Genomic DNA, 17,344 nt, shown 5'->3' on the forward strand with positions numbered 1-17,344 from the left:
CTAAAGCAAAAGAACTGATGACAATGATTAGTGAGCCTGACAAGACCAATTCAATTGTAGAGATGTACGACAATCTACATGAAGCTTACCAAGAGTTGAGAGGTAACAAGTTCTACACCTCTGCTTCTGATGTCCTGCGTTTTGTTGCTTTCACTGCATACGCCGATCAGGCTGAACACTTGGTCTATCATGATCCCGATGTTCGCTTCAAACCTTTAGGGCATGATCATAAAACGGACCTTGGCTCAGGTGCAGACATGAAGGCTGTAATGATAACCTTAACCAAGCGTACCGATGAAGCCCTAGCCAATCAGCTCTCGTTTGTGGAACCGAGTTATTTCTACGACCGCACACCGTACGAGTACCCACAATACACCCAGTTCAACTCCAATTTGATCTTCATGCGGAAGACAGCTGCTATACGTTCTGCTTTTGAAATTGGAGTGATGCAGTTGAAAACTATAGCTGCAAGCCGAATAGTACACATGTCACACATTGTATATGGTACACGTTGTATTTTACCAGTCACATGTTTCATCAGTGTGCTTGTTCTCTGCCCAATTCCCTTTATCCACCAGTGTCGTTATATCCAACCAGAGTCGATACACCCAAATCCTGTCCCCTTATACAACCAGGGGACATGGCCCTTGTTTAGTTGTATAAAAGACCAACATATGTTGCACCTTGCTATCAGTGTACTTTACAGAAACCAGTTCATACCTTGTATAACAAGTGTTGGAGCTTAGTGAACCATGCAGAACCCAAACTACAGCAGTGCTACACCGGAGTGCGTCCCAGAAGTGCAGATAATTCAAAGGGTTGCAACGGTCGTGCCAGTCTTCGACCATCAACTTGAGGTGGACAGTAACCAGACTATAACCCATCAACAGACCACTCCCCAACATTGTTGCAAAGGTTCGATGAATGCATATGACTTACTGGAAGACCCTAATGTCATGACGCACATGGATGGAACGTACGACACATATAGGTGCACTGATTGTAACATAGTACTGTCTGGATACAAAAGAGGTGACCCTGGTTTAAATGAACACGTGCGGCACGGGGAAGGACAGTGTCGCGATGTGAAGCTCCAGTACAGGGGGCGTGAAAAGGAGCTTATCATCCTACAAGGGAGGCTGAGGTTCCAAAGCGGACTGCTAGCATTCCCTGACTTCATGCTGTATTCCAATGACGGCTACGTTACAATCGCAGGTACAAAACATTGCATTATCTGTGCATCACCACCAGGCCAAGATCATTACATGGCATGCCCAGAGATTGGTAACCGCCTCAAGACAATGTTGAAGCATCTGAAACTGGCAGGGTCTATCGACAGCACTCCTTTGTTCATCAGGAGAGGACCCGGACATGAGTACAGATGGGGAGACATCGAAACGGATAGCTCCTTAGCTTACGGTACCACACACTTCGGGGTACTAGGAGAGTCTGCCAACATGTACCACCTTCCACATACGGTTGACACACACAAATGTTTCATGTGTAACCTCGAAATCAAGAACTTTGTTGAGATCGATACCCTGCTGGGTGAGCACATCTATCACGTATACAACACAAGCGGCCGCTGTAAGTACCTTACCGATAGGTACACGAATCGAGAAGACGAGCTAATGCTCTTACTGGGGAAGGAACGGTACAGGAGGGGAAAGATTGCATTCCCTGATAGTATCATCACCAACTCGGCTTATGGGTACACTTCAATCAGCGGCCTGAACCGCTGCGTTGTCTGCAGCGCCCTCACCATCCAGGGAAGGTACCTACCCTCCCAGGGACATCACCCTCACTGTGATAAAATGACCAAAGAACTTCGGATGAGGCTGAAGACCTTCACTTTTATACCTTGACATGTTACTCTTCTTTTGTTGTTGCACATTACCTTCTACTGTAACAAACATAAGACATTCTATGAGCATGGGTGATACAATGATTGTAGTGTTGCTGTATTTAAATAAACGTAACATGAAGTACGTCTTTGATATCCTCTTGTCTCTTTGACCTGGCCGACTGCACAAGGCCGATGTTACCCCTGGTGTAATAGTTGCATTCTGTCAGTGTTAGAGCTAGCGTGAATAACTCCCATCATGTATATATAAGTGTCAACACGCCTGCAGACTATCATTGCAGTCATAGGTGTACCATAGGCTACCAGCGACTCATAAATGCACAGAATGAAGATATCACATCAGGAAACATACCATCACCAGACCGGAGCCCTGGACATAGACACCAGGCAACTCATTAAATGTGTCCTAGGACAATGTACGGGACTTCTGAAACCTAGGTGGAACGAAAGCAAAGCTCTGTTAACAACGAGTAGAGTTATCGGGCAATTACTGGAGAAGCACAGATACACATACAATGGTAGGTATTGTGTTATGACACCAACAGCTAACACAAGCCAGTGACAAAGTAATTTAACATTTGTTGCACCATCGACCTTACAGGTATGATCAACACACTCTATGTGGATGATGTGAAGTTCCTCAGTTCAGTAGCCCATATCATCTTTGAAGACGGGACCGTCAACTGGGGCCGTGTTGCCAGCCTGATGTCTTTTGGGGCTGCGGTGTGCCAGTACTTGAGAGGCAAGGGGAGAGATGACTGTGTTGATGTGGTGGGAGAAGAGATAGCAGAGTACCTGGCCACTCACCACACGGACTGGCTAGTCAAACATAACTCCTGGGTACGTTCAGTAATGACTGAGAGATGCCACCATTGTCTTGGTGTACCTGTAATCTAATATTTCTTTTGAAATGTTCCAGAATGGGTTCGTGGAGTTCTTTCCAGTAGCAGAACCTGAGTCCAGATGTAGGAACATCATCATGTCCCTTTTCGGATTGGCCGGTATTGGCGCAACAATAACCTTGGTTATGTGACTTTCAGAAGAGTCCTTTACCTGTTACCACTTTGTGCTTGATGCTTCTCACCATAGTAGAGATTGAGTATGATGTTAGGAATATGTACCGTAAAAGCTAATAAAGTAGTGAACCGCATTTGTGTTTGGTGTCTATCGTGATCCTGTGTCAGTTGTACAAAATGACATATGACTGCAGTACACAACTACTACACAAGACAAGTACGTCAAGGTATAGAATTTATTTGCAATGGTTTACGACAACAGTGGAGTTACATAGATGTTTACAATGGTATAATACAACAGTGGATATATGGATATGTACAATGGTGTAATACAACAGTGTGGATGTGTACAATGGTATAATACAACAGTGGAGTTACAGACAGAGTGCAGTCATATGCAGTACATCAGTGGTAGACTTGGGTATAGGCCAGGTACTGTCCTGTTCACAATAGTCCTGTTGGAAACCAAATACTGTTTCAGGGTTACTGTCAGTCCTCATCTAACCATAATAAGGACTCTAGTAGACTGTCTGTGTTGGTCCAATCAACCCTGCCCCCAGGAATGTTCATCAGGATGTCCTGAGTATCAAAGGTGTCAGTTGTCAGGTGCTCAGTGTCTATACACAACACTTGGCTTGTGTGAGAGTCTCTCAGCATGCCCTTGTACCCGTGAAACGCATTGTTGATACACTTCACCATTGGTACAGTCTTTCTGTGTACCGTTCCACTCCATCGGGAGGCACTCTGGCTCTAATACGGAATTGGTCTCTAAGATATAGGACTCGGATATCACGGCATCATTGTCGACATAAAGCAACTGGTATTCGGAGAAGTCAATCTGGATGATCTGGGTGTCAGAACCAATGGCATTAGCGTCAATGCACATACCCTCTGGTACATTATTTTCCAGGACCTGGACTTCAGAGGAATCACCCCATATCCTTTCCAGAGTCCGTTTCCATTGGGAGTCCGAACACACCGAATGTGGCGCAGATGTGTAGCATCCTATCACAACACCAATTACGTTCAGCACCCGGAAAATATCACATCCTACGTGGTGGAATATCAAATGTCTTGACCAAGTCCAGCAAGGTGAACATCCCTGGGTGATTGCGCACATGCCGGTAAACAGTTCCAATGTGTTTCTTCATACTAGGTTTGCTAAATACCGGCAACTGATACCTTCGTCGTTTGCATGTGTATACCTTCCTATCTTTACTCAGAAGTCCAATACCTTCCAGGGCACAGAGTACGTCGTATAGTCTGCGGCTGCCATTGGTGTCTAGACTCAATAACTGTACGAGAGACATGTAGGTGAAAGTGTTCAATGTCTCCATTAGATGTAGGGTCTGTTTTGTAAGTGTGTCCAGATGGGCATCCTCAGGTACTGGTGACTGAAACATGGTTACTACTACTCTGACACAGGGTAAGGTAGTACAGTGTCTTTGGGTGGATGTACCCTATGCTGCCTAGTAGAGAGACTCAGTGTGTGGTGTTACAGTCTGGCCAACAATGGCTTTAAAGGGGTTTCCAACAATGTGTATCAGCCTTGCCTATAGTGACTTGTCAGACCAGGGCTATAGTATCCAACAACACCCCTTGTCCAACCAAAGCTGATCCCTCCACACATGGCTACATGGCAACTACGACTCCTATCCGCTTAACTTCTCTAGGGCCAGTGGGATGAAATCGTCCCACCTACGTAACAGCCAGTGGAATCCTGTGGCGCGTTATTCAAATACCTTAGAAATGCTATTACTTCAATTTCTCAAACATATGACTATTTTACACCATTTTAAAGACAAGACTCTCGTTAATCTAACCACACTGTCCCATTTCAAAAAGGCTTTACAATGAAAGCAAAACATTAGATTATGTCAGCAGAGTACCCAGCCAGAAATAATCAGACACCCATTTTTCAAGCTAGCATATAATGTCACATAAACCCAAACCACAGCTAAATGCAGCACTAACCTTTGATTATCTTCATCAGATGACACACCTAGGACATTATGTTATACATGAATGTTTTGTTCAATCAAGTTCATTTTTATATCAAAAACCAGCTTTTTACATTAGCATGTGACGTTCAGAACTAGCATACCCCCGCAAACTTCCGGTGAATTTACTAAATTACTCACGATAAACGTTCACAAAAAACACAACAATTATTTTAAGAATTATAGATACAGAACTCCTCTATGCACTCGCTATGTCCGATTTTAAAATAGCTCTTCGGTGAAAGCACATTTTGCAATATTCTAAGTAGATAGCCCGGCATCACAGGGTTAGCTATTTAGACACCCAGCAAGTTTAGCCCTTACCAAAGTCAGATTTACTATAAGAAAAATGTTATTACCTTTGCTGTTCTTCGTCAGAATGCACTCCCAGGACTTCTACTTCAATAACAAATGTTGGTTTGGTCCCAAATAATCCATAGTTATATCCAAATAGCGGCGTTTTGTTCGTGTGTTCAAGACACTATCCGAAGTGTAAAGAAGGGTGACGCGCACAACGCGTTTCGTGACAAAAAAATTCTAAATATTCCATTAGCGTACTTCGAAGCATGTCAACCGCTGTTTAAAATCAATTTTTATGCCATTTTTCTCGTAAAAAAGCGATAATATTCCGACCGGGAAAGCGTGTTTACGTTCAAAGAGAGAGAAAATAAAAACATGGGATCCCCTCGTGCACGAGCCTCAGTCTGATGGTCCTCTGATAGACCACTTACCCAAGGCGCTGACGTTTTTCAGCCAGCGGCTGGAATTACATCATTCAGCTTTTTCCCGGGTTCTGAGAGCCTATGGGAGCCGTAGGAAGTGTCACGTTACAGCAAAGATCCTAAATGTTCAATAAACAGAGCCAAGAAGCCCAAGGAATGGTCAGAGAGGGTACTTCCTGTACAGAATCTTCTCAGGTCTTCTCAGCCTGCCATATGAGTTCTGTTATACTCACAGACACCATTCAAACAGTTTTAGAAACTTTAGGGTGTTTTCTATCCAAAGCCAATAATTATATGCATATTCTAGTTTCTGGGCAGTAGTAATAACCAGATTAAATCGGTTACGTTTTTTATCCGGCCGTGTAAATACTACCCCTAGCCCTAACAGGTTAACCTCTTGGGGCTAGGTGGGACGCTAGCGTGCCACCCGTGGTGCACTCCATCAACAGCAGGTGCATTTCAAGAGCGGCAAATTTGAATCCAAATAAATGTCAAAATTCAAATTTTTCAAAAATACAACTATTTTACACCATTTGAAAGATAAACATCTCCTTAATCTAACCACGTTTTACGATTTCAAAAAGGTTTTACGGCGAAAGCATAAATTTAGAGTATGTTAGGACAGTACATTTACAAGAGTTGTGTGTAATGTTTTGTCAAGTCAAAGACAGGGTCACCAAAACCATAAAACCAGCTAAAATGATGCACTAACCTTTTACAATCTCCATCAGATGACACTCCTAGGACATTATGTTAGACAATGCATGCATTTTTAGTTCTATCAAGTTCATATTTATATCCAAAAACAGCGTTTTACTATGGCATTGATGTTGAGGAAATCGTTTCCCTTCAATAACCGGCAGTCAAGTCAGCGTAACAAATTAAATAATTAAAATTAGAAAACATTGGTAAAATATTATATTGTCATTTAAAGAATTATAGATTTACATCTCTTGAACGCAATCAACTTGCCAGATTTAAAAATAACCTTACTGGGAAATCACACTTTGCAATAATCTGAGCACTGCGCCCAGAAAAATACGCGTTGCGATACAGACTAGACGTCATGTTGGGGAGATCTAAAATCGAAAATACTATGTAAATAATCCATTACCTTTGATTCTCTTCATCAGATGTCACTTCCAGGTATCACAGGTCCATAACGAATGTAGTTTTGTTCAAAAAAGCTCATCATTTATGTCCAAAAATCTCCGTCTCGTTAGCACATGATGTAAGCCAGCCGGACTTCTCGTCATGAACGAGGGGAAAAAATATATTTCCGTTCGTTCAAACATGTCAAACGTTGTATAGCATAAATCATTAGGGCCTTTTTTAACCAGAACATGAATAATATTCAAGGTGGACGAATGCATACTCTTTTATAACGTATTGGAACGAGGGTACCCAACATGAACTCGCGCGCAAGGTGTCTAATGGGCCATCATCGTTCCATGGCTCTTGTTCGGTCAGATCTCCCTCCAGAAGACTCAAAACACTTTGTAAAGGCTGGTGACATCTAGTGGAAGCAATAGGAAGTGCCAAAATATTCCTAAACCCCTGTGTTTTTCAATGGGATAGGTTTAAAGTCAATACAACACATCAGGTATCCACTTCCTGTCAGAAAATGTCTCAGGGTTTTGCCTGCCAAATGAGTTCTGTTATACTCACAGACACCATTCAAACAGTTTTGGAAACTTTAGAGTGTTTTCTATCCATATATAATAAGTATATGCATATTCTAGTTACTGGGTAGGATTAGTAACCAGATTAAATCGGGTACATTTTTTTTATCCAGACGTGCAAATGCTGCCCCCTAGACCCAACAGGTTAAACATGTCACCCACAGCCGTCCGGGCATTACAGGCAAAGCTCTCGAGGAGTTTGATGTCAATGTCCCCGGACCGGGGTGTATCTGTTCTGTGCACGACTACATCAGACACGTCCCTTTCGGGAATGTCCCTGGGACCGTATCCAACTGAGACCATGACACTGTCAGTGTCACCGTAGACAACAGGGCAGCTGTGCTGGTAGAACGTAGACACACAGTTTTTTACAATGGCAATCTGTTGCCTGCCGTGGCCAGATATGAGAGGCCCGCAGGGACGAGGAGCAGTTCCGTAGAAGGAGTTGGCTAGGACTTTACACTCTCCCTCCTGCAGCTTGTAGTAGACCTGCTCGGCCTCGCTGATGTCAGGGTTCTTGAGTTTCCTCTTGAGTTTCCTCTTGAGATAGTACTCTACCGAGGAAGAGAATATGCCCGGGGCACGGATAAAGCAGCCTTGGGTCTGGTCGTACTTGAGAATGAGCGATGCGTACTGAAACCCTTCAGCCTCCCAGTTGTAACACACCCAACCTGATAGATCATGGGGAAAGTCAACGGGAGGCCAGGGGATAGTGGTCTCAGGTGAGATGTTGAGAGCGCACATGATCGAGGGGTACATACTGGAGAAGTCAAACGACAGCTCCAGACCCATGCCGGGCCCCGAGTAGTGTAGGCCAGTGAGTGGGTCACACACAGATCCTCCCTTCCACATGTCACTGTCACCATTGTCTGAGGCGAGATTAGGATCCCATCGCAAGCGGCTGTTCAATTCCATGCCCAGGGGTCCCGCTTTCACTCTGAGGGTATCGAGTGTAAACTTGAGCTGGGGGATCTGAACCGAGTGAATGCTCTGCACAAAGCCGCAAAAGTTATCCCCTCTTCCGTGTACCACCATGTCTATATTGAGAGTGGCCCTACATCGATGAAACAGAGCTGATACTGGGTTGAGAACTTTAGCCAGCCTGGCGCACAGCTGTGAGTCGACCAAGTTGTAGAGGAGCACAGCAAATAGACTCCTACCTCCGAGTCTGATCACCTCGTCCATGCTAGAGTAACCCACGTCAGCTAGCTTGCAAAGCTTTCTGGTGTCCTTTGGGGCCTTTCTGTGTAGCTTCCTGACCTTGGAGATGACAAAGGGTGCCACCTCGTTCAACTTCATGCTGGTACACGCAAACTTTATATCTCTGGTCCCTGCCATCCTGTACAGATCTATGATGTTCATACCGCAGCTGTTCATCTTGAAGTGGCCCAGCTTGGCCTTCTCTTTGTTGAACGTTTGGATGTGCACAGATATCAGGTGGAGCTTGTACTCGGTCAAGGTTCCATTGAGCAACACAGAGCCTACGTTCTTCAGCATCTCCTTGTACATATCAAGGTAACGTACGTTTTCAAACTGGAAGAACGGTACCATGTCATGGGCCAGGGCCTTGGTGACAAAGAGGCCGTACCAGGCTCGCAGTAGCGAGGTTCCTCGTTCCTGGGTAACGGAGTCTCGGAACTTGGTGTAATTCGATTGAGTGTAAAAATGCACACGCTGCTCGATCACTCTCACATCGAATTCGGCGTTGAACACGTACAGCAGTTCTATGCCGTACTTGTACAACAGTTTGATCGTCTTCTCCAGGACTGTGAGTTCTCCGGAGCACGGATAAAACATAATCCTTGTGACATCGTCTATACCGGCACCCCTGGCTAGTTCGTGGTCAGCCTCTGGGTGACGGTTGTGTGTTACCTTACATTTATTATAGACAACTATCAGCTTCTTCCTGTGGTGGTCAGGTGAAGTCTTGGGTATGTGGGAGTTGAGTATCACGAGAGAGATGCAGGTTATCTCGTGCTGCTGACCTGGCATGTCAGGCGATAGAGTAGGGATAGAGACGTGCTTACTATATTTTGGCAATTGTGACCTGCCAGTGTTTAGCATGTGAACCAGCTTACTCCTGTACTCTGTCATGCCCTCGACCGTACACTCAGTGCAGTAGGGGAACCTGTAGGCGAATGAGTCGCATCTTAGGGACATATCTCGGTATGCTTTGTCAAACACGGTCTCAATGTCCAGACACGCTGCCTTGTAGAAATAGGCCACGTGTTTACTGTCAAAGACCTTAGTCTCAGCCTCAGACAGGTCGTGATCATAGATGAGTTCGGACACTGAGAGCACCTGGTTCAGCTTGTTTGCAGACATGAAATAGACCCTACCGAACATGACATCGGAGCACAAGGCAGGCGTGTTACCGTCTCGAGCAATGTAGTAGCCCTTATCGGGGCAGAAGTCTCCGAAAGTGAGTGCTCCCCTTACAGATTCCACATACCTTTTGGCCAAGGATATACATTTAAGCGGGAAAACGAGAGCATTTACTTGCCGTTTAATGTCATCATGGAGAACGTGGATGTTCACTGGCTCAGCAGCAAAGTGTTTAGACCAAGTTCTACCAACCAGCTCCCAGGTCTCTTCCTTGCCATCCTGATCGAGACCTAAGTCTAGGTCATAACCCACAACAGGAGCTATACCAGTAACTTTGAAGTGTACCGTAGTGTAGATGTTGATATCTCGAGCCTGCACCACCAACCCTCTGCATAACAGCGCCTCCTCCTGTCTGTTAAAGAGGACAGACTTGATCATCACCCCCACCAGATTAGGCTCAAGGTCAGGGTTTACGCTCAGGGTAGATGTCAGGAAAGTAATCGACGAAAGGCACGGCTTTGTTCATGATTGTTACTCAAGAGACCTAGGGGACTTTATTTTACAGAGTGTAGTCACATCTTTTCATAGAACTACTGTTCAGTGACAACCGGACATCCTTTGTATAGTATCAAGCATCCAACTGATGCTAAGATATCAAGGTGTTCAACTAAGGAGCATATGGAGAGCAAAGAATGAAAGATCTTAATCTAAACCAAGTACAGACCTACACAACAAGGGCTGGCTCATCCGAGCAGAGCTGAATTACCCATTTGTGACCAAGTCTGAGGTGCCCGAGCACAGCTGGCTCATCCGAGCAGAGCTGAATTACCCATTTGTGACCAAGTCTGTGGTGCCCGAGCACAGCTGGCTCATCCTAGCAGAGCTGAATTATCCAGTTGTGATCAAGTCTGAGGTGCCCAAGCACAGCTGGCTCATCCTAGCAGAGCTGAATCCAGTTACAGATTAACTAGCCAGCCAGGGTTCACATAGCATGCCACTAATGACTCACCCAAGTGTGAGACATTGTGAAACTTCAAAAGCTACCCTGTCAAGTACATTAGGTTTAGTGTAACATGTATGCCAAGGGGTTAGGAAGTAGGCTCACCTAGGTCTAGAGCTCTAGAGCTCTCAATTGTGTTAGACCAGAGAAGACAACACTATCAAAGCATGGCCACTAAGAAAAATCCAACGGTGTCAGTCAATTGTAATGGCTTGCCTCACAGACAAGCAAATACAGCTGTGTTAGAAAGAGTGAAGGTGCCTTCAAACAGGAGAGCCTTCTTCTTAGCGGTTGACACTGACATACTACACGATGAGCTGTCTTTCGGTGCTTTGCCACCAAAGGACAGAGCTACGTTCCACTTTCTCCTTTACCTGACATATTGCTGCAAAGGCGAGGTTCTCCAAGTAACTCTGGAGAACACAGATTTCTGCAGTATGTCACCACCTATCAGAGAGGATTTTGCTCAGGGGCGCCTATTCTGTTTTGTCCTAGACATGAGTAATGAGGAGCCATGTGAAACAAATATGCCGTCGTCTAGCCTCGATGTACAGTCCCCGTTAAGCACACTGGCCGCCTCTGGTGATACGGATGGGGATGTGTCCAGTACCCAGTTGCTCAGTCTCATGAACATGAGTGTGAACATGGACGTGTTCAGAGGAGATGACGCCAGGTCTGACACCAGAGACGAAACGTCCCCACATCAAGCAACTGACACTGATATGACAGAAGCCTTTGAGGAGGCGTTCAACGCTTTCATGCGACCGCAATTGGTTAGGAAAAGGGCATCATCCATCAACAATGCTATGATAGTGATGAGAGACAGCAAGAGAGAGCTAGGCTCCATGTTCGACTGGGTGGATATCCGCAGTGATACACTGAATGCTACCAAGGTGGATAGGAAGAAGGTGAAGGAACTACAGGGTTCCATGTACACCCCAGCCTGTCAGTCAGGGAGGCAGGTGTTTTTCTTACCAGAGTCTATAATGGACCTAAATCTCAATGTTCTGGAGACCTCCATAGGGAGAATCACAGACAGTACAAGCAAAGGTGAATCCAAGAACTTGTTCCTAGCAATCATGTCTAAACTGACGAGCGTGCAATGGCTGAAACAGAAGGTTGTTGAAACGGGCTACAACTCGACCATTCCAGAGGATATGAGATTTGTGGAAAGACTGAAACGTTTCACGATCGATCTCAACAGGTCCTCGGGAGGCATGGAGGTTGACATCAGAGGTCTCTTGGTATTCAGGTACTCTGTGGAGAAACTCATTGACAGGGAGAACCCGGACCTATTTGTCAACTCTCTGATCCACAGGCACATGGCCATCACCAAGAGCCGCATTGCCAGGGTGTTATGTGACGTAAAGAGTAGACGCAGGACTAAAGCTATTGCGTCTTTGCTGAAGAATGGACAGTGTCATTGCAAGACAAGGCTCACCCAGGACCGCATTGGAGCGTGTAGCGGAGAGTGTCAGACCGCATATTCGTGTTTCTACAACGCCTCAGATCATCACCCCTTCATTGTGAGTAAAGACGACCACAGCTACTACTTTGCGCACCTGTACCCTCATCTGGGTAAACTGGAGCGCCTCAGCAAGGAAATGAAAGTCAGGTACAGAGGCCGCAGACAGTTTGAGAGCATAGCGGATATGGTGTTCAATATCCTTGTCAGGCACCAGTTCAGTGAGAAAGAGTCACTATACCAAGGTTTGACAGACGTGATAGACGACAGAATGAGAATCTCGAGCTTGTCTCTCGGTCACGACCTCACCGAGATACACGAGTCGTTTTACCTGGCGCCTGGCGACGCCGATGAATATCCGGAGCATTCGGACCCTCTGAATCCGTTGAACGTGTATGACCAAGCATTGGTGCGCTACTTGTTCTGTGACAGCCTTCAATTGGGCAGGTTGTTTCAGGCGTCTACAACGTTCAATTACATTATCACCAACACCGCTCCCAGGTACACCATCGAACGGATTATGCTCTTAAACGTCACGGGTCCCGGCGAAGGTAAGAGTTACGCAAACAACATTCTAAACTACCAGTTCAGGACAGTAAAAGGCTGCATAGAGACGCTGACGTCTTTCACCCCGCAATCTTTCAAGTACAAGCAGAAGAGGAACTCGTGTGTAGTCATGATATAACCCACGAGAAGAACATGAAATCAGTCGACAAAGAGTCCAACGTGATCCCCAATACGTTCAAGAACCTGTTAGACACCAGCGTACTGGAGAGCGATGTGGTAACCAGAGACATGAGCAGCGGCAAGGTGGACACTGTGAAGTACCACGCTGTCCACAACTGCGGCTTTGTGTGGAACGCCAACACCATGGGCTTTGTGAGCGACGCTTGGGCCGACCGGTGTCTGATCATGCAATCTGAGGGTGAGCAGCGGCAAGGTGGACACTGTGAAGTACCACGCTGTCCACAACTGCGGCTTTGTGTGGAACACCAACACCATGGGCTTTGTGAGCGACGCATGGGCCGACCGGTGTCTGATCATGGAATCTGAGTTTCCCGAGCATGTAACTCGCACACGTAGCACCAATCAGATACAGGACACAGTAGTCAAACTCAAGATGGACCGTATAGCTGCAGTGTGTCTGTATAGGCAGAACCTGATACAGTCAGCGACCATGATTGCAGAGTCCGAGATAACGCAGTTCGGTGTGAGGTTCGACACTAGCAGGGACGCATGCCTTGCAGCATTATACGCGAGTCACATTGTGTGCACTGGAGTCATCAGTCGGAGGGTTTCGTTCTGTATCAACCAGCTTGTGTTTGCTGAGGCCATGAAGTTGGCGTGTCACTTTGTCTTTGACATATGGATCCCTCCGTGGACAGAGATTCCAGATGAGAAGGATTATCCCCACTTGAGGGCTTACATGAAGCAGATGAACGGGAACAGGCTGAAAGCTCTGAACCAGCTTTCCTTCGGACAGATCTGCCTAGAGACCAACGCTGTCTACAAGCTGTGCACTTCGGCCTGTCTTCCGGACATATGTCCCCGTGCGGTCGACATACAGGGTCACTTTGCCTGCAAGGTGCTAGGGTACATCTTAACCCAGATCCATGAGCAGCAGCTGAAGACTAGTTTGTCAAATGGACACATGTCCATTTCGGGTATAGATGCTATGTTTTTCTCTGATAAAGAGATCAAGGGTGGCAACGAGGTTGCGAACGGGATGCTTTTGCTGTGCTCCACATGCAAGGTCCCGGCTCGGCAGGGTACGAACCCTGCTATAACGACTTACAAGCTGTGTACGTACAGATACGCCACGAACCACAACGCTCCGCATATCAGGAGAGGAGCCTCGAATCATTACAAGAAAGTAGGTTCTGTCACAGTTCCACTTGAAGCGGTATATGATATCCTTGCCCTATACGCTCCAAGGTCTCACTCAGGCTTTTGGGATCAGTTGGGTGAAGCGATGGTGGAGGCGTACGAGAAAGGAGAATTCGAGGATGTGAATGCTTTCGGCCAGTTTGCCAATGAAAGCAGTGAAGATCAGCCACCTATGCCAAGATTGATATTCACCTTGGACTTCAACAAGGACCCGCTGCGGTCCGTAATACTGGAAGGCACGGCAGCAATAGAACCACTAAACTAACTCACTTTCAACAAGTGCGTGCTGGGAGGGGAGACTTTCCAGTGCTCTGCTCCCTTGTATTACGGGGGGGTTGTCAGAAAGGCAATGTCTCCGAATGCACCTAAGGAAGCCTATGATAAAAGACACCTGAAAGAATCTAGACTAGGCCCGAAAGGCACCTTTCATGGACCCAGACTGAACGTTTACTCAGCGGAGTACTCTGGTGTACCCGTGAAAAACGTTAGCTCCTTTTGCAACACACGGACTGTGTATCACCAGGAAAAGATAATACTGAGAGTCAACCGTGACAATCGCGGTTACTTAGCCTGTTAGGGCTAGGGGGCAGTATTGACACGGCTGGATAAAAAACATACCCGATTTAATCTGGTTACCACTCCTACCCAGTAACTAGAATATGCATATACTTATTACATATGGATAGAAAACACCCTAAAGTTTCTAAAACTGTTTGAATGGTGTCTGTGAGTATAACAGAACTCAAATGGCAGGTCAAAACCTGAGAGATTCCTTTACAGGAAGTGGCCTGTCTGACCATTTCTGGAACTTCTTTTCCATCTCTATCTTTTACTAAGGATCTCTGCTCTAACGTGACATTTCCCACGTCGTCCATAGGCGCTCAGAGCCCGGGAAAAAACAGAATGTCGTCATTCCAGCCCCAGGCTGAAACACATTATCGCCTTTCTCAAGTGGCCGATCAAGGGACTGTGGGCTTAGGCGCGTGACCTGGCCGCCCCCGTCTTTGTGATTTTTTTCCTCTGTTTGCCGAAAAGGAGATTCCCTGTCGGAATATTATCGCTTTTCTACGAGAAAAATGGCATAAAAATTGATTTTAAACAGCGGTTGACATGCTTCGAAGTACGGTAATGGAATATTTCGAATTTTTTTGTCACGAATTGCGCCATGCGCACGACCCTTCTTTACCATTCGGATAGTGTCTGGGACGCACGAACAAAACGTCGCTATTCGGATATAACGATGGATTATTTTGGACCAACCCAACATTTGTTATTGAAGTGGCAGTCCTGGGAGTGCATTCTGACGAAGACAACAAAAGTTAATCAAACTTTTATAATAGTAAATCTGATATTGGTGAGTGCTAAACTTGCCAGGTGTCTAAATAGCTAGCCCGTGATGCCTGGGCTATGTACTTAGAATATTGCAAAATGTGCTTTCACCAAAAAGCTATTTTAAAATCGGACATATCGAGTGCATAGAGGAGGTCTGTATCTATAATTCTTAAAATAATTGTTATGCTTTTTGTGAACGTTTATCGTGAGTAATTTAGTAAAATGTTAGCGAATTCCCCGGAAGTTTGCGGGGGGTATGCTAGTTCTGAACCTCACATGCTAATGTAAAAAGCTGGTTTTTGATATAAATATGAACTTGATTGAACAAAACATGCATGTATTGTATAACATAATGTCCTAGGGTTGTCATCTGATGAAGATCATCAAAGGTTAGTGCTGCATTTAGCTGTCTTCTGGGTTTTGGTGACATTATATGCTGGCTTGAAAAATGGGTGTCTGATTATTTCTGGCTTGGTACTCTGCTGACATAATCTAATGTTTTGCTTTCGTTGTAAAGCCTTTTTGAAATCGGACAGTGTGGTTAGATTAACGAGAGTCTTGTCTTTAAATAGCTGTAAAATAGTCATATGTTTGAGATAATGTGTTTCAGCCTGGGGCTGGGATGACGACATTCTGTTTTTTCCCGGGCTCTGAGCGCCTATGGACGACGTAGGAAGTGTCACGTTAGAGCAGAGATCCTTTGTAAAAGATAGAGATGGCAAAGAAGTTCCAGAAATGGTCAGACAGGCCACTTCCTGTAAAGGAATCTCTCAGGTTTTGACCTGTCATTTGAGTTCTGTTATACTCACAGACACCATTCAAACAGTTTTAGAAACTTTAGGGTGTTTTCTATCCATATATAATAAGTATATGCATATTCTAGTTACTGGGTAGGATTAGTAACCAGATTAAATCGGGTACGTTTTTTATCCAGCCGTGAAAATACTGCCCCCTAGCCATAAGAGGTTAACCAGAGTTGGCTCCAGATGACAACACATGGCTCCAAATGACAAAATAAATGCTTGTGAACACTTTCTGCTGTAGTTGTCCATGAAATACATGATGTTACCAGATGCACATTGTGTCCATGAGTTTTATTACACACACACACACACACACACACACACACACACACACACACACACACACACACACACACACACACACACACACACACACACACACACACTGCTGTAGCATTTCATTCGTTTATTATTGTTCATTTGCAATGGATGCAGACACAATTGTACATTGACATGGTTATATTCTCAACAATAGAAGTGATACATAATAAAAGCAAGCTTGCTCTACCCTAGGCTTAGACCATCATGTCCCATATCCTGGCAATACATATTGGGCTGTTTGCTAAATGTCACCCACTGCAGGGTGTCCAATGTCCACACCGGACTCTTCATCAGTGGCAGCTACAGGTTGTCCTATATCCACACCTGCTCCTTCCCCTCTTGCCCCTTCCACACTTGCTCCTTCCATCATCTTGCTAATATTTCTCCCCATTCAATCTATTCCACATAGTGGCAGGAAGGTAGAGAGCAACACCACGACACACCACATTCTTCATTGCGCACCAGATGTCTTCCATGTTATAAACCGGTGCCTTGTTCAAGATGAGTATCATGTTCTTGGGACACATAGGACCAGTTTCAATTCTAGTCTGATGCTGTAGAGTTTGATGTTTGCCTTACCCTGGAGATTGATCAAAGTCGTCTTCGGTTGGTCGTTTGAAGTCGCTGGCGCCGTTTGACACCGAAGAAGACGTTCCTGGAGCCTTGGCAGCAGCAGCACATACAGCTCTTAGAAATGATTCACATTCCATGCGAGCCCTATACAGATAGATGTGATAGGTGGTGTGCCTATTCGGGCACTCGTGTATATCCCGCAGAAGGGCCATCATTCTTCTGTTGCCCCTCACAGAGATTGACGTATTGACTCTGTGGTAGCCTGACATCATCACTTTGAAAGTTAACCTGTTGGGTCTAGGGGGCAGCATTTGCACGTCTGGATAAAAAAAATGTACCCGATTTAATCTGGTT

At 45.5% G+C, this 17,344-nt stretch overlaps 1 protein-coding gene across 1 annotated transcript; it reads left to right on the top strand.

Annotated features, from left to right (window-relative positions):
* Positions 1–2,189: 2,189 nt before the first annotated feature.
* On the top strand, positions 2,190–3,008 carry LOC106574980 (induced myeloid leukemia cell differentiation protein Mcl-1 homolog). Its single transcript, XM_045713257.1, has 3 exons — positions 2,190–2,382; positions 2,466–2,704; positions 2,784–3,008. Exons 1-3 carry the CDS (start codon positions 2,190–2,192, stop codon positions 2,895–2,897), a joined length of 546 nt encoding a protein of 181 aa, XP_045569213.1. The 3' UTR covers positions 2,898–3,008.
* Positions 3,009–17,344: the final 14,336 nt, after the last annotated feature.

This window comes from Salmo salar, chromosome ssa02 (genome assembly GCF_905237065.1).
Source record: "Salmo salar chromosome ssa02, Ssal_v3.1, whole genome shotgun sequence".
Lineage (NCBI taxonomy): Eukaryota > Metazoa > Chordata > Actinopteri > Salmoniformes > Salmonidae > Salmo > Salmo salar.

Coding starts and splice junctions, on each gene's coding strand:
- LOC106574980 (XM_045713257.1), top strand. CDS start 2,190: ATGAAGATATCACATCAGGAAACATACCATCACCAGACCGGAGCCCTG. Junction 2,383..2,465: donor GCACAGATACACATACAATG/GTAGGTATTGTG, acceptor TCGACCTTACAG/GTATGATCAACACACTCTAT. Junction 2,705..2,783: donor TAGTCAAACATAACTCCTGG/GTACGTTCAGTA, acceptor GAAATGTTCCAG/AATGGGTTCGTGGAGTTCTT.